Source organism: Sander lucioperca, chromosome 11 (assembly GCF_008315115.2).
Source record: "Sander lucioperca isolate FBNREF2018 chromosome 11, SLUC_FBN_1.2, whole genome shotgun sequence".
Taxonomy (NCBI): domain Eukaryota; kingdom Metazoa; phylum Chordata; class Actinopteri; order Perciformes; family Percidae; genus Sander; species Sander lucioperca.
In genome coordinates, this window is record NC_050183.1 from 6507158 (window position 1) to 6526054 (window position 18897).

The following is an 18897-nucleotide window of genomic DNA, read 5'->3' on the forward strand; positions in this document are numbered from 1 at the left end:
TCTAAAAAGATGAACATTATTTCACGATGTTTATGTATGTAACTATATTTCTGTATTTATTTTTTACATGTTTTTATAAAGGCAGGCAGGCTGATTGCCCATTTCACCTCTCTTACCCATGAGTCTTTCCCTATGGTTATCGCCCATTAATCACATTATACCACTAGAGGGCGCGCCAGATTAATTTCACCACTGCAGGTGTCCTATATTACTATGACGGAGATTTGCAGCAACACAATACTTAGTGTACAAGATATAAATAATAATAAGCTTAGTTTTTAGGGTAGTATTAATAATACTTGCTTTAATAACACTAAGGTAGGACCTGCGGCTTCTGGCAGTGTAGGCCCAAAACTCGCAGTAATTAGGCTAATAGGCTACTATTACCTCAGTGTTTGAATAACAATGCAAGAATGCTATTTTGACCTCGGCAATTCCTGTTTCCTCATTACACAGATGACAAACTTCCTATCCTAAAAACATCCGCTGACACAAAATTTCAACACAAAAGTGTGTGCGTGTGTGTGTGTGTGTGTGTGTGTGTGTGTGTGTGTGTGTGTGTGTGTGTGCGCGCGTGCGTGCGCGTGCGTGTTTTCATTACTAATTAAATGTTATGAAACTATGAAACGTACAATTTTGTAAGAAAACTGTGATGTAACTAAAACAGTTTATTTCATGATTGTGTAACTAAACAAGTCAGTATATAATTTAGTCCATGACAGAAAAACTGCTACCCAGAGTTCCTGCTCATTGTTCCCTTAACACCATTTCCTCTGAGAACTTTTCAGCCTTGGGACTGGGGGGACTGAACAAGGATAATTACTGGAAACCGTAATGGGGGAAGGGGTGTTCTGGCTGTAAATGGCCCTTTCTTTCGGCCTGATTGGGTTGGTCCACTCCCCTTGTTGCTCCTTCATTGGCCCAAGCCAACATCAATCTAGTTATTTCCAAGTCCCCCTCAAGTTTGAAACTTTTTTTACGAGTAGGAGGAGGACTCGGGTTACAACTAACTCTTGTAACCGATCTCACGGCAGCCGAGAGAAGAAAACACTCTTTCAATTATTTACACATCTGTGTCTGATACACGGTTACAAACTTCGGGAACAAGAAGGAGCTGCGAGGGGAGGACGTGTTTCTTTATCGCACAAACAGCGGAGCTCCAACAAAACAAGCGAACAAACAAAACATGCTGTGAATGGACTTTTCCCTGCGCTGCCAGGATGAAGACTTGAGATATTTAGTTCAGATTAACTTGTCATCTCGTTGGTTGACCACTCCTGTGTCCCGCTGAGGTGAGAGAAAGGTAAATCCATGTCGCTGGAACCGGTCATTTAAACGGTCGAGCAGTTTTTAATGAAACATCTCATAAACACACAATAACGGTTACCTATTATCAGAGGCCTGTGGTAAAATCACACCCAGTTTTTTGGCCGTTAAATTGTTTGCTGTTGTCAGCTTAGAGCTGAGCTTTTTCACGGTCAACGGACTAATAGGAACTTAATGAAACTCATTTTGTTGGCCAGGTCACTTGTCTTTCTTTGACAGACTGTATTTTCTGCTACGAAGTTAGCGGAAGTAACGGTCCATCATATCAGGACGTGATTCAAATATAGCATTTTGATTATTAACAATCTCAGAGTTCATTGACTGGCCGTTTTGTTGGTAAGGCTATTGATAGGAAAATAATGCTTTTTATTCTTTGAAGACAAATTGAGGAACTGTGTCACTCATGAATTAAGGAGTTTTCATCCATCATGTGGATGACGATAAAGATTACTAAGCCGGTTTATTATTTATTCATAAGTAGAGAAAAACATTGCAGAATATATGACCATATTTGGTGCCATGTGAAACCAATTGTTGGAAAATTGGATATCTTGCTTCAATATCATGCAAATTCCAATTTTAGACTTTTGTGGGGCTTTGGACCATACCTATTCATCCATTATGTGTATATATATATGTATATGTGTATATATATATATATATATATATATATATATATATGTATATGTGTATATATGTGTGTGTGCGTGTGTGTGTGTGTGTATAGCCTACATTGTCCACATAGAAATTGGATAAAAGATAATACAATCTGTAGAGCATAGCCTACAGAGAATATATAACTTGGCCAATTGAAACAATATTTTACAATAATCTTATGCTTAACATTCATGGTGAGGGTACATGCTTTACCATCTCACAAGAGATTGAGTAAATGGGGAAGAACAAGAAAAAAAGAGATAAAGAAAATGCTTTCATCCCTGCTAGTTTAAACACCTAATAAGCCTCTTTGTAGTTCCAGTGTGATCCACTGCATATCCAGACTGAGACTGAAAAAGGGGAAGACATATGTTTTGCAAACACTGATATGTTTTGTAACACATTGCTGTGTTTACATTGTAAAGCTTCGCTCCAGAACAAGGTTCAGGGTGTGGATGAATAGCTTCACTGTGCAGCCAGGGCTCTGGCAGGTAGCAGGACACATTATCATGCACAGCCTCAACAGACATGTCAAATGAATTATGGCCTTGGATCAGGACTTGGAGTTGCCTCTCTCCTTGCATTAGCTGTATCAGTGGTGAAATGATTTGGTGTTTTTCGACCTACTCTGTTTTAGTTGCCGAGGCATCCTTGTGTCTTTGTTGTTGGTAGCAATAGCTGACAACCACTCAGCTGAGGCAGGGCCAAAATCATTATCACAGAATAACTGCAGGACTTTATTTCAACATCTGTATAATTTATATCAGCCAGAATGTAACAATATTTACTAAATAAGCTAGAACTCTCATGATTAGTCAATTCATCTATTAGTAGAGTGGCAGTAAATGAATCAGCAGCTATTTTGATTATTGATTAATTGTTTAAGTCATTTTTCAAGCAAAATGCCAAATCTTTCCTCTTTCCAGCTTCTCGGTTGCAAGGATTTGCTGATTTTCTCTAATATCATTGTACTTTGCATATGTTTGGTTTTCAGATGATCAGATAATTGTCTAATAGGCTTTTTTTTTGCACTATTCTCTGATATTGTTTATGCTAACACAGTAGTTCCCAACCTATTTGGCATGTGACCTCTTCAAAAGAAGCAATATCTTTATTGTAAATTAAATATCTTTGGGTTTTGGACTGCTGATCGGACAAAACAAACAATTCGAAGGTACCAACTTAAGCTTTAGGGAAACATCATGAGCATTTTTGACTATTTTCTGACATTTTGTTCTATCAAAGATTAATCAGTTACTTAATATGATACTCGATAATGAAAACTATCGTTATTTACAGCCCTCAAATAATCAAATTGATGTCCATTGCTTTGGAAGCATAAAGATATAGTGAAAATGAAATACAGTACAAAAAAGTTAATTGAAAGTCCTTTTGTTTTAGATTTCATCCATGACTAGTTTTAATGAGTATTTGCTTTTCATCATTAATCATAGCTTTGTCTTTCGCACCAGCTTTATTATTGTTTCAGCACAATGTGATTATGAAAGACAAGAAATAATAACAATGATACGATAATTGCCAGTGAAGTGCAGGATTAAGCAAATGTTGGTGAGCCTCGTCTATGTATATTTTAGTGTAACTGTATCTGTGCAGATCCCCTCCTCCGGGTGTCTTTTAGAATAGGACAATACAGTCACGTTGCCAGGCATCCCCCTTGCAGTGGTATTAAACGCAGAGCTTGAAATTGCAGCAGTAATGCTAGAGACACTGTTGTTCCTGCTGAGGAGAATCCATGGTAACTCATTGACAAGACAAGAGAGGTGTTTGACCTGCTTTTACTAGGCTGCAAAGTTCAGCCGAGCACGCAGGTGGCCTCCAGTTTCCCTGGAAACCCGAAACACTGAGTATGTGGCCTTGTCTGATAGCAGAGCCGCATGACTTGCAGATATCATGGCATTGCTTAAAATGGAGAGAGTGAGGGATGGCAATATCTGCCTATAGGCCGGACTCATTTGAGATCCCACTTGAGTCCTCTATTAGGCCCAGTCATGTCCTCTCATATTGGTCCTCTTCTCTTTTCACTGAGCTCCATCCCTGCTGTACTTACAGCCAAGCACTTTTTGCCACTCCATTGCATGTCGAGTTAACAAATTATGCTCACCTGAGGCTTGAGGTGAAGAAAATTACTTATAATGTGCCCCGCTCTTATGGTGGCCTTAATTAAAATGTCATAGGCCCAGACATCACTCATAGCTCAAGCACCAGTTAGCACCTTGATTATGTCTTGCATTATGTGCAGTGCCGTTAAGATGGTAATTATATTGCAAATAATATGTAATTAAAACTGGGACATAGCACTCAAAGTGAAGTCCTGTGATAGTGGACTGCTTTTCTTTTTATTCATTATTAATCTTTCTTTTTTCACAGATGTGTTATTCCAAATCAGCTCAGTTGTAACCATAAAACAACTACCCACTTCTGAATTTTAACGCTTGAACAAATGTTGTCAGTGAGTGTTGTGTTGGCCCTCAGGCAGCGCAGCAGCTACTGTATTCCCAGCCTTATTAAACATGCGTAACAATGACTGATGTTCCTAAATTAACTTTATCCGCTCACAGTCACAGTCTCTTACTGTATGTGCTGGCAGTCCACCCTTTTTCCCCGTCCCTCATCTCTGCCCCAACCTGTTGCACCGCAGACTCTTCTTAGCCTCCAGTCTATTTTAGTCCAAATCGGCAGACTGAATTATTAATCCCCGATCCATTATATGCTGATGTGTTAATTATTAATTGTTCAGCGGGCTATGGCAGATCTGAGAAAACTGTTAAAAAAGGGTAGGGGGGCCTAGTGTCTGAGCGAAAGGCACTGATTGCCTCGTTTCTCAGTAGATCTTCACAGATGATGACTGTGTGGGAGGATGAGAAAGTGACAGCACATAAGATCTACTTCATCCAAAGCATGCATGTAGTGTGTTTGCATCTGTTGTGTATCTGTTGATGTATGTCTATGTACGTGGTGTAATTATGGCTCTCATGTCAGAGCTGCTGAACCAGATGAGTGTGTACAAAAGAGACCATTACGCAGACACACACGCCTGCCATATACAATTGTTAACACGCAGCACTGGCTCTCTTATCAACAGAGTCAGCACCTCCTCTGTTATGCAACATCTCAAATGAAGAGTGAGACAAACATTACAAAACTTGATGAAAGATGAAACTGCAGCGTTCACTTGTCCTGAACTCCTGCTGTTGATTCCCTAACAGTGGAGTGGTTCCAGTAGCTCATTTGAGTGGTTACTTGTCCTGTCTGAACACAAAGCACGGATGTGCCTTATATAACAGCCCAGATTGTCTATTGTTTCTCAAAGTGGAGACGGAGTATACTGTATCATACAGCTGGGGAGAATCTGTGGAGAAACAAGTTTTCTGATTCAAGATTTCCCGATAAGAATACATTTTAATGACATCAGTAATGCCTTTGGTCATGATCATGGAGCTTTTTCAGACTTTCTCTCAAGGGTTTTTTTGTGCAGTGTTCTGAGGCACTTTTATTCAAACTGGCATAGGAAATGATAGGGTTATAATGGTTTCTTAGACTTCACACGTTGGCTGTTTTTTATTCACCTTTTACTCGTGGGAGTTCTACCAAAAGGCAGCAAAGCAAATACAAATGTTCAGGGAGTGTACACAGTATGAATGAATGTTTCCTTGAAATGTATTAGAAAGTGTTTATATTAGAGCTGAATTGATAGTTAATCGACAGGAAAATAATTAGTAACTACGTGTTTTGATAATTGATTAATCGTTTAACTAATTTTTTAATCAAACATGCCACAAAGTTCTTAGTTCCTGCTTCACAAATGAAAGGATTTGCTGCTCACCTTTTTGTAATATGTGATAGTAAACTGAAAATCTTTTGGTTGTCGACCGTTGCTCTGATTAAAAAAAATAATAATTACGCTTCTGAATGTTGACATATGTTCAGTACACAGCGGAAAAAAGATTACTGTGAAACATCAGAGGTAATCACAAACACTCATTAAGTTGAGGGCTTATTATAGGGTTGTTTGTGTTATGTGGTGCATGATTGTGGTGAGATTTGCACTATTCTTAGTGATTTGTTTAGTTTTTGCCAGTTTAATGCTTTTAAAATATTACATTTTTGGTATTTTGCATTTATTAAACACCAGCAGCAGGAAACAGGACAGAGGAGTTAGGGAGGAGTAGACGGTGAAGGAGGACAAATGGTAAAGGTCTTCGACCAGACTCCGTCACATGATGATTTATGCTTTTGAAAATGTAAAGGACTAAAAATGGTGGGGGAAATAATTACGCTTCTGAATGTTGACATATGTTCAGTACACAGCGGAAAAAAAGATTACTGTGAAACATCAGAGGTAATCACGGACACGCATTACGTTGAGGGCATATTATAAGGTTGTTTGTGTTGTATGGTGCATGATTGTGGTGAGATTTATGTCTATTGAGAAAGTTGGAGTGGTAAATCCCTAGAAATACAGTGCTGTTCTGAGTAATCAGTTCCTTCCTATAGGAGTGAAGATTTTCTCTGCTGATTGTGTCGTCTCTGTCAGGGTCACAGAGCCCCAATCCATGTGACTACTCATCCCTGAAGAATATGAAAGTCGTGACATTTTCTGCTGCCATCAACCAATCACTTTTAGACAAAGTGTCATGGAAAGTTCTACAATCTCTGCCAAAGCTTTTTTAGCAACTTGTGGTGGCCAAGCAGTGTAGAAATGCATTCTTCATTGGTTTTCTTTATGCTGGCTGTTATCAGCACCCACCAAGCTGTCAAGATTGGCAGCAGGTATAACAGTGGTGATATTTTAGGTGCTGTGGCCTCTTCTTCTTCATGCGCCTTGATGACATGCGTTAGAGTGGGCGGGAGCCACAGGTGTATCCAATTTCTGGCTCTTTCTTACCTGTCACACCTCAGCTTTGGTTTGACTGACAAGTGAGTGCAGTCGATGCCGAGGTTGCATCCTGGATCCTGCTCAATGCCCCCTTTTGGAATGCCAATGCCACGCTCCCATCATGTTGAATTAAATCTAAATTTGAGCAACCAGAAGAAAACAAAATGTTCATGTCAAGTAGCATGTGTGGAATCTTTTTTTTTTTTTTTACCATCCTGTAGATTTTTCCTTTTTGGTTTTATTTATTGGTAAGTGAGTCAACAGAGACGACAAATACTGCAGTTAGTTCAGTCAAACATTCACTATTTTCATTTTTTCTCTGTTTTATATCTTTATAATTTCAATATCTTTGGGTTTGGGACTGTTGGTTAGACAAAAGAAGCACTTTTAAGTTGTCTTCTTGGGACACAGTCAGTCTTTACAGCCCTTGTTCAATGCATCAGTCTCAAAGGTCTCGATAACGGCCACGTTGTGAAAACACTAAATGAAAACAACAGCCAGTAGGAGTTTTCATCCCACTTGTTCCCCTTCCCCCAAAATGAATTAAGAAAGGCTGTTGGCTGAAGTGTCCCCAATGCAGACATCAGCTTTACCTGCCCTGAAACTCAAAGAGGTAAAACAAATTAAAGCCACATATGCAGCTTCACCTGACCCAGCTTCAAAAATCCTCCAAGGACTAGAGACAGACCCTCAGTAAGGCTGTCACACAGGGCTGACAAGGCTGTCTGCACCTGCTGGAAGATGTGAGCGTGCCTGGGTATATTACCCAGACTCCCTCACTGTCACGAGACATCCATCCAACACCGTGTTGTAGGGTCTGGTTTCATTTCCATGAGTCATGTTTGCTGAGCTTTTGCTCGCTCGTCTTTGTGAGTGAATGTATGCTTGCTTGTTCTGAGCAAGTTGATTATTTTGTAGCTTGTCTAACTGCTGTAATTATGCTGAGGGGCTGTTGGCTGCTGCAATCTGTCTTTGTTTTTCATTTCCTTTTCAGCTGCTCAAACCAGATCTTTCAGTAATGTGTGCAGATATACGTTTGCGTGATTTCTGTATGCAGCGATGGCTGTGGCTTGTGTATTTTGCAACAACACTCAGCAGTTTTTGCTGCTGTCATGTCTTTTTCCGCCTTAAATCCGTTAAAGTTTTGCCTCTATAAATACTATGGAGACGCTGTGTCAGTGTTGGCCAGGCTGTCCCTGGGCACCAGACTTCACAGGCCATTTAAATCTGGCAGTAACCACTCTCATGCTGCAAAATCACGAGAAAAAAAGATTCCTTGATTGAAAACCTTTTCATCACTCCAAGCACTTCTTCCCTGAGGACCTTTTTTCATGAGGCCTTTCATTTTCTTGTTTTGGGGAAATGGAGGGGGAGAGTAAGGATCTCCCTCCATCCTTAAGATAAGAGCGTTTGTCGGCAGGCTACATAGAGTTGTGATTGGCTCCGGTTCGCGACAAGAGTGGACTTTAATGAGCAATATGAAATCGGCCTCCAATCTGTCTAAGAGGTTGCCTTTCCTCTTGTGCCCATTATCCTGTTGCACTTTTCTAAACTATTAAACGTCCATCAGCAAGGGCACAGAGAGGAAGAGAGGGAGGTAAATGCAGACTAGTAGTTCCTGCGAAGTGGACTGCACAGAGTGTTCAGCCATGTTAAGTAAGATTCCAAACAGTAGGGAGCAAAAATGCTCAGTTCAAAGGGAACTGTGAACTCTTCATCAGTTTGCATGAAGTTGACAAGCAAGATTACCCATCAGTCATTGTGCCTCGCTGGAATGACACCGTACATCTTGTAAATTATCAAATCACATTTATTCAAAAGTTACATATTACAATAGAATACGTTTTGTAATGAGATCAGTTTCCACAGTAGCAGCATCGTATCCAGGGTAAGAAGGAGGTGATATCTACATTGCTGACGTTGCAGGGTGTTCCGAATGGAGGAATTTTGTCGAGGGGCATTCCCTGACCAGGGAGAAGGGAATACTGTTAATGTACACTGTGGAACAGAACGCAGCTTTACTTTAAATGTTGCGATAAGCGACTGTCCTCTTCTTGAGGCTCACCGTTGTGATTAAAGGGTGACAGCAGGACTAAGTGATTGTTTTCAATTGCTGCTCACATAGAAATAAAGCTCTGAAGTTCGTTTTTCTTTTTTTTAGTCTGATCATTAGTTTAGCATTCTCCTTGTTATCCATTTCACACACATTGCATCACAGCAGGATTTTCTGTAACAAGGGCAGCATGGCAAGTTACAATCATGGTGAATCGGTCGATGCGGATCTGCCAGTGATTCTTGATCAGCACAGCCAGAAGCCCGATTAAACATCCAGCACCTGCACAGAGAGAGGGAGTAAAACTAGATTCAGCATGAGACAGTATATAAATGACCTCTCATTCAACACCTACATTTTCCCCGGTGTTTCAGGATTGATATGTAGCACCCCACCGCCCTTTCTCCCCTCCATCTCTGTGCCTCTGTCTTTGCTCTCCCTCTCCTCATGTGTCTCCTCCCTGGGAAGCATCCAGAGAGAGAGAGAGAGAGAGAGAGAGAGGCAGACGCACTGCCTTCTAGTATCAACAGTAAAAATCACAAGTTACTCAGCAGGGATGTGTCACCTTTCTGTCTGCTGCACTAATAGAAAATCTCCTGCTTTGGACTTTTATTATTCTCATGCACGTGGAAAGGCAATTTGCCAATCATGCAGATTTTCAGTAAAGTTTTAGGGATACTTGCACGTGGAGGAGAATAAACCCCTATTGTGATGTGAATGAGACATTAAATATAATTTTCAGTTGCCAATTAGGCTACATGTAGCATGTCAGTGACAGGGAGATGTATTAGGGGAAATCTGACTGTTTTTTTCCCCTGAGGTGAAGAAAACTTTCCTTATTTGCATGAATATTATCTTGATTCCTGAGAGGCAACACAATGGGTATTGGTATTGTTTAAAAATGTTTTTAATACTGGTGCTGATTCAACACTTGAGTTTTGGGATGGATACCAAAACAATACTTTGCTTACTATGAGGAATATAAATGTGTTTTGTCCATAGAGCATGCATGCTCTGTACACTGCCCTTGCAATATCATTTTAAATAATGAATTGGGGGTGTCCAGATAGTTCAGTTGGTAGAGCAGGTGCCCATATGTAGAGGTTCACTCCTAGACGCAGTGGGCCCGAGTTCGACTCTGACCTGCGGCCTTTTGCTGCATGTCATTCCCCCGGTCTCTCCCCTTTCATGTCTTAAATAAAGGCCGAAAATGCCCCAAAAAATAATCTTAAAAAAAAAAGAGAAATTACATCTAAACTCTGACTTTTTACGTGAAGTTTTCATCTATAAAATTCTACGGGAAATATTGGAAAAAATCACTTCCTAAGTTTAAGATTTGCTGCTTTTTTCTTTTGTTGTATCATCATACAATAACTATCTTTGGGTTTTAAACTGTTTGTTGAACAAAGCAAGCAATTTGAAGTCATCACCTTGGGCTCTGGTAAATTGTTACAGGCATTTTATAATCAATGCTAATGATAAATAGTTGCAGCCATATTTCAAGATGCCTAAACATAATCTAGGAAATTGTTTTATAATAAAACTAGTTTTTAGTTGTTTTTGTATAATTTGTGTAAGAATACATTTTTGAAAGTGGTGACCATGTCTTATTAAAAATAGACTCCCCCCCCCTCTTTATCCTCATTCATTCCACCTGCGCTGGCATTGGAGGGCAGTTGTGGAAAGCAGCTTTTTGTTGTCTGTTTACAGAAAAAGCTGCTTTTGAAATCTGTGAAGGTTAGAGAGGGAGTGTACAGGAAAATAGATTCATTTTATTCTTCAAAAAGCTTATGTACAAACCTGAAGTAGTGACCTGCAGAGCACATTGAGACGCGGCTGGTGAAATGATCAGACGTGCTGTGTGGACCTGCCTCATTTGATAGGAGACATCGGAGGGGGTGTGAAGGCCGGTGGCCCCTGTGACCTCCACTATTCATGAGCCTCCATCATGGGGGCAGCCTTTCACTGAGGCACTCTGCTTTAGAACACAAACACACACTCAGAAATAACATCATACATAAATAAAGCAACACACGTGCAGTGAATGAGTTGCCGCGGTCTGTGTCACCTTCACACACATGAACACACCTTGTTCTCTGAATGCATTCAGCAGATAAGACATCCAGCTTACATTGTCTGCTTTGTGTGGTCGTGCTGTGACTGACTTTACTCTTGCACACGTAGTGACACATTCTTCTCTAACTACCTTGTAGGCTCTGAGCCAGAGGGTTGCTGGGACTAATTTGACAGCTGCCACGGCTCATTATCTCATAAAGGCGACCGTTCTTGGCCCTGCAGTTTAAACAGTGTTAGTGTGGATGTTATTTGCAATAACCTCACACATTGCAGGCTGTCTGCTTGTTATGTTTGGCCCTTCTGCTTTAGAGATGAGAAAGTCTGGGCTGCCAACGGTTTCATATCACCTGTTAAAAAAAGAAAGAGGAAACAACCATGTTTTTCATCATTTGGAAAAGGAAATATGTCCACTTATTACATGTATAACCATTTAACTAAATCTTTTTTTCTTATCTTGACCCAGACTTGACCATGGACTCCTTCAGCACCAAGAGCTTAGCCCTGCAGGCGCAGAAGAAGCTGATGAGCAAGATGGCCACCAAGAGCATGGCCAACCTCTTCATCGATGACACCAGCAGCGAAGTGTTGGACGAGCTCTACCGCGTCACCAAGGAGTACACCCGCAACCGCAAAGAGTCGCAGAAGATCATCAAGAACTTGATCAAGATGGTGGTGAAGCTGGGAGTGCTCTACAGAAACAACCAGTTCAACAGTGAGGAGCTGATCCTGGTGGAGAACTTCAGGTAGGCAGCAAGAGCCGTTAAAGGAATATTTCAACGTTTTGAAAAGAAACGTTTTTCTTTTTTTCTTTTCGAGAGTTAGATGAGAAGAATGATACTACTCTCATGTCGTTGCGTTAAAGCTGCAGTGGGTAGAATGTGAAAATCGGCAGAATATGAGGTAGAGTAAGACCCCATACTGCAGCTCTCCCTCTCCCCTCTTTGCCACACAGGCAATGCATGCACAGAACAGCCAATAGAATCTCTCTCTCTCTCTCTCTCTCTCTCTCTCTCTCTCTCTCTCTCTCTCTCTCTCTCTCTCTCTCTCTCTCTCTCTCTCTCTCTCTAACATGACCTGTGATTGGCTAGTCTCCTGTGATGGCTAGATTTTCTGAAGCCTTTAAAACAAAGCCAATAGTAGGTGCAGAAGTCTAGTTCTCTTTAAGTCTACTTGAATTACAATATGCTAAAAGATTATTATTTTGGAGGTTTTGCCCAACAACGGCAAAAAATGAAGTGCCTACCACAACTTTATTTGCAGAGCAAAAGCCAGGTAGTGATTAGCCTACCAACACTAAAGCTTATCTTGTTTATTTGATATGTACACAAATATACAAAAATACAATTTGTGGTTGGAGGAATTTACATGCTGGATCTCTTGACAGATAACATGTTATCAATCTGCCCAGCATTTCTGTGCAGTGTCTAGACATGAGGGAAGTATCAATTTGCTAAATAAGTGTATTTCCCAAAATGTTTGAATTAAGAGCTTTTGTTTTGTCACATCCTGCCATAAATTTAAATATTGTTATATTGTGTCAGTAGGTGACAAAACTTGAGAAACAACAATGAGTTCTGGTTGAGAGCTTCAACTGGTGATAACTGCAGTTCAAGTTCATTTTTGTGTGCTGATGGAAGCAAATTAAGGAAATTGACTTTACATCAGTTTATATATTTTCCACTAAAATAGTAAAACTCCGTCAGCTTGGAGGCATGTGAAGCTGACATAAGTGCACAGTATGGAGAATGTGGATTATATCAGCATGGAGATGCATCGCTGCGAAGGACAACACTATAGCTGAAACTTTTCTGAAGAATATCATAAGACAGCAGTTTCTATTTTTACTCCCTTCTGCTGCTCCAGTCAGAATTAGAAACTGACAGCCTCTCTTGTCGTCTCACAGGAAGAAAGTCCACACTCTGGCCATGACGGCGGTCAGTTTCCACCAGATTGAGTTCACCTTTGACCGGCGCGTCATGAGCGCTATTTTGAATGATTGCCGTGAGCTGCTGCACCAGGCCATCAAACGCCACCTGACAGCCAAAAGCCACTCGCGAGTCAACCACGTGTTCAATCACTTCGCCGACTGTGACTTCCTGGCATGTCTCTACGGGCCCTCGGAGGTTTACCGTGCCCACCTGCAGAGGATCTGTAACGGGGTCAACAAGATGCTTGATGAAGGGAACCTCTGACCTCCGCTGGCCTCGTCATCAGGCACCTTCCCCTCTAGTCACCCCTCATGTACCATCTTGCAATATTTCTTTTTAAGGTGACATGAACGTTTATATTTTCCATTTGTTGCTTTATGTTTGTGTGCCTTTTCAGCCGTTACTGTAATACTGAAAGAATCTCGGCTAGTTAGTCCAAAGTCTGTTTCTTCACCAGTCTGACTTTTTGTAATTTCACAGTAAACAAAACCCAGCAGATGTTTATTTTTTATTTTATTTTTTATTGAATTTAAAACTTCATGCTCTTATCAGTATATATTTAGGCATAGGAGCCTTGACAACTGTGCCTTGAAAAAACATTTTTGTCTTCATTCCAAGGGCACTATGCTTGCTCTTTCAAAAAGACATGAATCAGGCACATGCCTTCTGTCCTATCTCTGTGAGGAGCTTTTAATGGACCAAAATGGTTTTGGGGGCACCAGGAGAGGAAAAAAAGTGAATTTCCATCTTTTCCAAATACCCAAGGACATAAAGAAGTGATATTTTTTGGTTTGTTTGTTTTTTCCAAAAGTAGTATTGCACTCAATTCTGAACAAGCGCTGTACTGTACTTTCCTGCAATACTGAAACCATGTGAAAAACTGCAGTTGAGTAATCCTGCTTAGCCTGCATTTTACAGCTTTCACCATAATGCACTGAACTCCACTTTGTAGAGAGGCCAGGCCTTTTGTTTAGAAGGCACCTATAAACCCAGTTTTTGCTTTTTATAGTCTGGTTTATAGCCACGACAACAAAGACGACGTATTTGGGTCATAGGGGGACCATAAACATGAAGGAATTTGATTGTGCTGTGTATTGTTAAATATGTTGCAGGCTATATGCTCATCTGCTCAGCAAACTTCAAGTTTGTGTCTATAAATGTCATAATCACAGCAGGGAGGTAGCACAATGTGGCACCAGCCACAAAGGTTGCTCTGGAATTTTTTCAGAGCGGAATAAAGATCAATCACAGTTGAAGTACTCGTCATAATAGATATTGGAGCCCAGGGTCAGTTGTGTTTCAGATTTACCGGTATTGCCTCAGGTTTATCCAAAAAGCACTAAAACTGGTTTGAATTCTGACAGATGTGAACTAAAACGACTCCCTATGAGCAGTCAGATGAAAGGCTGGATGAAAAACTGCAGCTCTGTCTATTAAAAGGGACAGACAGGGTATAGAGATTAGAGCAGAGACAAACACAGTACCTGATTGTACTCTCCCACTGCAATTACAGTTCCGCACTCTGGGGTGGCATAATGGCCCGGAGCCTGCCTCTGTCGAGCAGCCACTCCATTTCACCATACAGCAGCCTCATGTAATGTGATGGAGATAACCATCTCTGTTTGCGCAATGCAAGTCCTTTTAATGGAGTGAAATATGTTGTTGTTGTTTCTTCCTAATAAAGGAGAATATGAATAGTTACTACTATAACTCCCCCCCCCCGAACCTCACAGAATAGCTGTTTTTCCTTTTTGTCTATGTGTTTTTGTATCACTGAGCCTTTCTGGGAGATTGTTTTGTGCTGCGGACTCATTTTGTATTCTGTGTGAGAGTGTGAGTGTTTGTGTGCGTACCTGTGAGAGAATTGGAAATTGAGCCGTGTAATAAGCGCTGTGCTTTTCCAGATAGGATTGCTGAAACTTTAACTTCATCCACAGCAGCTCTGCCAAAGAAACGAAGACTGATGTTACTCAAAATGCAATCTTTCTTCCAGAGGAACATTTCAGATAACAGTATGCACTTGATGATTATAACTCTGGTAACGATGATAATGAAGACAAAGCTGGTGGCTGTTGTGGTTTCGGCCCTTTTTTCTTTATTCACATTTTCAATTCTTAGATGACTTCCTGAGTATATTCTCTTTTGTTAGACCTAATTGACTTTCACTGCATCATTTTGGGAGGCTTCAAAGTCAATCATTTTCCCTAAATCCCCCCAAAGCAGTTGACTTTAATTCTCTTTGGATGCTATTTTCTCCAATCCCTCCACATCTCAGGGTTAGTTTGAATCTCCCTCGGTTTTTAAATCCATGACACACTAAGTACAAATCGCCACGGACCTCTGCAACAGCCCCACTTATTTTACTAAAACCCCACAACTAAGCATACTTATCATGTTGCATTTCTACTATTGTAAATTGTGAATCATTTTTATTTTCACTAATGTACATATGAGTGTTTTTGTGTCCCTGTATTGTATCCAGACGCAACAAATATAATACAATTTACTTTTTTTAAAGAATACATTTCTTGTCTTTTTTGCCCCTCAATCAAGTACAGAGCGTCTTCCCATTAGTATGTCGGATGGTGGAATTTTCCAGACCAGATCAGAGGGTAATCTGACTATGTCTGACCTGGATTTAGTCGGCCAAATCCCTTTCCTCCTGCTCCCGGCATTGTTAGGAAGCCATGAAAACAAACAAAACCCATCTGACTGACAAACAATTGAACTTTGGGTCGTTTCTTTCCACTTCCTGCAGGCCCACGCCACGGTCAAAGGTAGAACAGGATATTAGTAAGATGGAAAGACTTCTTGCTTCTGTTTTTGGAAACATCAACACTCAGCTGCAGTTTAATTGTAATAAGTGTTGCATGAGTACCACTCCCCCGGTTTGTGTTTAATCTATCATTAACTTTGCCACTTTTCAGACTTCAGAATGATAATTTGGTCTGTAGCACGTCTGCAGATCCTCTCTGCAGCACAGCCTGAAAGGCTACTGAAGTACCAAGTGCCCAATTATCATCTAATCGTCATGCATCATTTTTTTTTTGTGAATGCACCCTTGAGTTCAGAGAGTAATGTTATGACTTATCTGGGATGTGAGTACAGTCACGTCTTATTGTCTCTCTGTGTACAGCTTTCTCTTCTTATTTGACTGCGATGTCAAATAAAGCAAAAACATCCTGACCTCAACTTTAATGATTCATTTCTGCCCGTCTTTTATTTTAGGGTAGTATTTTTTGGGTGGGAGGGGTATAAAAGTTGAGAATTTTAGGATGCTTATTTTTTCCTTTCCAATGTCAGTGTGTCTCGCTCAAACACTTTCTGAAAATTAAAAATTTGAAAATGACAGTCACGATGTGATTATCACTGGCTCTAATACATTTTGGTGAAGCTAGCCTCCACTGGGGCATAATTATCATTTCTACATAATGAAGTGACTACAAAGGAGCTGTCCTGCATCCTAAGAAGGAGAGAGCTGAAAAGAGGAAGTGTGCAGAGGACCCATTACTCTTTCCACTTGTGTTCAAGCACAAATTACTGAGCTATGATATGTGCTACAGACTTCTAACCTGAACTAAACAGTTTAGGGGAGCTATTGTAGCGTCATACTTTACTTTAGGATCAATTATGATAAAGGTATGATTCTCTTGCTTAGCTGTGCATACGTCCAAGGACAAACCAAGCCAGACTTTCATGGTCCATCCCTGCAAGCATACAGGCAGTTGGTTTTGGCATTAACACTGCTAAGTCTGGCTGGCTTTCAATATGGGTGCAAACACCCTAATGTTTGAGTTCTGGGTGGTGCTACAAAACAAACCACAGGGCATTGTGTTCAAACAGCAGGCAATGCTCTGCACTCGTACAACATCACACAGTCATATTTCTCCATTTTCTTTAATCATTAATGCCAGCAAAAATGCCTTTCAGGCTTAATAAGTGAAACAGGACTGGGAAAGCAGTCAAAAGATGAGTGGCACTAAAGAAGAAAATGATTCAGCTATTTCAACAATGATCACTTTATTGTACTTCTAAAACAAAACCAGCATAGAAATATGCATTTGTTGATTTATACCGATGCATAATCAAGAAGTAGGTTTATATCCTGAAGCAGCAGATATTACGAAGTGAATTATTGCGCAAGTATAACTGAGGTTACCTACGGTATGTAATGGTATGTAATATGTGTGTATGTAATATTTTGTCACGTATTGATTTAATCACCACATTGTCTGTTTTTGTTTCTCATTTCTATGGAAATCTATGCATCGAGCCCAACGTCCCAATCTAACAGTTACGTCCATGCTCTCTAAATCTTATTACAGTGTGTGCAGAGTGTTAAAGGAGGAGCCCCTTTTACATGAGGTCTTTGCTGACCATTCAAGCACTCCCAAAATTTCTCTCAACACCAATCTCATGTAGGTTACTGGTAACTGGCAGAGGTGCAGAGCAGAGCGAGCGCTGCTTATTATGTATTACTTTGCTTTTGTAGTCCCTCCACATCGTTACTCATCCAGTATGCTGAAAGGTGCTCTCCCCTCTGGCAAGCATTGCTATGACAGTCAGCTTGGAAGTTAAAAGTCTTTCAAAACTCTTTTTCCCCTGTCTTCTTTCCCTTTTCTCTGTCTCTCTTTTACTCTTTCTTGGTGTCCCCACGTCTCTGTCTCGTCCTCTCTCACTCTACTCCTCAGAGAGCACCTGACTGACGTGTTGTTTAAGGATGAAAAGCACGGCGGAGGGGAATCCAAAAGCAAACACAAAAATATACACAAGAGGACAGGAAAGACACTGCTGTACACACACAGAGCACTGAAGCCCTGAGGATTATCACCAGCGTGACACTGGACACTTCAGGGAAGACAGCATCTGCTCACTTCCATATTTAATACTACAAAAAGAGAACATTGTGTTCTCAGGAAACTTCTCATTTCACTTTGTATGAATACAGAGACAAATACATTGGTGTGAACACATATAATTCTCTCCAAACTACACATTTGTGCTGTCCAGGTGGCTATAGAAAGTTCCCAAGTGCCCACACGCATTCACGCTGTGACTAAAAGCCATTTTGCACAGGACACTTTGACAGACCGGCGGTTCTTCGCCCTTCAAAGCACTACTTTTACATCTATTTTTCCACCGTTACGTAAGGTGTTCAGTGATGCGCTTACTCTCTCTCCCTCTCGCTCTCTCTCTGCCTGAAGAAATTCAACAAGGAAACTGTATCTGCAGTGGCAGTAAAGTTCAGTAGACACACATGTTGAAGTGTCCCAGCACACTCGCTCTGCTGCTTCTCGATGGGCAGTCTGCCTGTTACAGGACTCAAAACAAGTGAGGGAGCGCTACAGGAGGCGGCAGACAAGGTTACAAAGTGAGGCCATATGCTCTGTCTGTCGTCCCCCTACTCCCAACTGTTCCACCAATATTGAAAACTACATGATGGTGACAAAAACATCTCCTGTTTGAGAGTCAGAAGAGGAGGACATGTAAAAAATAACCGAACTGAAAAGGAGAATTTCTCCTGCTGTAGACCAGTTTTGTCCTTCAATCACACACAGCACATTAATATAATGGATGGTATGATATAAAGGCAACCGGACTTGAGAGGATGCGTAGCCAGACTGCAAATGGACCAACTCTGACAGCTACTTATTATTCCACATTGACTATAAAATGAGCAATGATTGTGTGTATTATGCCATGTTATTTATGGACCTTACAACGTGGGTGGCTAATTGGAGGGGAACCTTCAAGAAGCATGAATTCAAGGTCTTGAACACACACACACACACACACACACATTCAGGTGGGGTTATATGTTTTCAAATGTAATCAATCACATATGGAGAGTTGCCACCTTATTGGAAGGTTATTTAAATGTGTAGCCTCACAATACTTTGCCAAATGAACAAGGAAGATTTTTTCACTGTCCTCTGTGAAAACCATATATCTCCAACAAA

General features: G+C 40.7%; 1 protein-coding gene across 2 annotated transcripts; it reads left to right on the forward strand.

The window, feature by feature from the left end:
* Positions 1–838: 838 nt before the first annotated feature.
* On the forward strand, positions 839–16129 carry tnfaip8l1 (tumor necrosis factor, alpha-induced protein 8-like 1). 2 transcript variants are annotated; one of them, XM_031307327.2, is made up of 3 exons: positions 839–1292; positions 11473–11752; positions 12913–16129. In XM_031307327.2, the coding sequence occupies exons 2-3, from the start codon at positions 11481–11483 to the stop codon at positions 13199–13201; spliced, it is 561 nt and encodes a 186-aa protein (XP_031163187.1). In that variant the 5' UTR covers positions 839–1292; positions 11473–11480; the 3' UTR covers positions 13202–16129. The 2 variants fall into 2 exon arrangements, with proteins under 2 accessions (XP_031163187.1, XP_031163186.1); XM_031307326.2 differs by having other exon boundaries at positions 853–1303.
* Positions 16130–18897: the final 2768 nt, after the last annotated feature.

What these genes read in the sequence shown, in the direction of transcription:
- tnfaip8l1 (XM_031307327.2), top strand. Translation starts at nt 11,481, where the DNA reads ATGGACTCCTTCAGCACCAAGAGCTTAGCCCTGCAGGCGCAGAAGAAG. An exon ending in ATCCTGGTGGAGAACTTCAG is followed by an intron (nt 11,753 to 12,912) that starts GTAGGCAGCAAG and finishes GTCGTCTCACAG; the next exon opens with GAAGAAAGTCCACACTCTGG.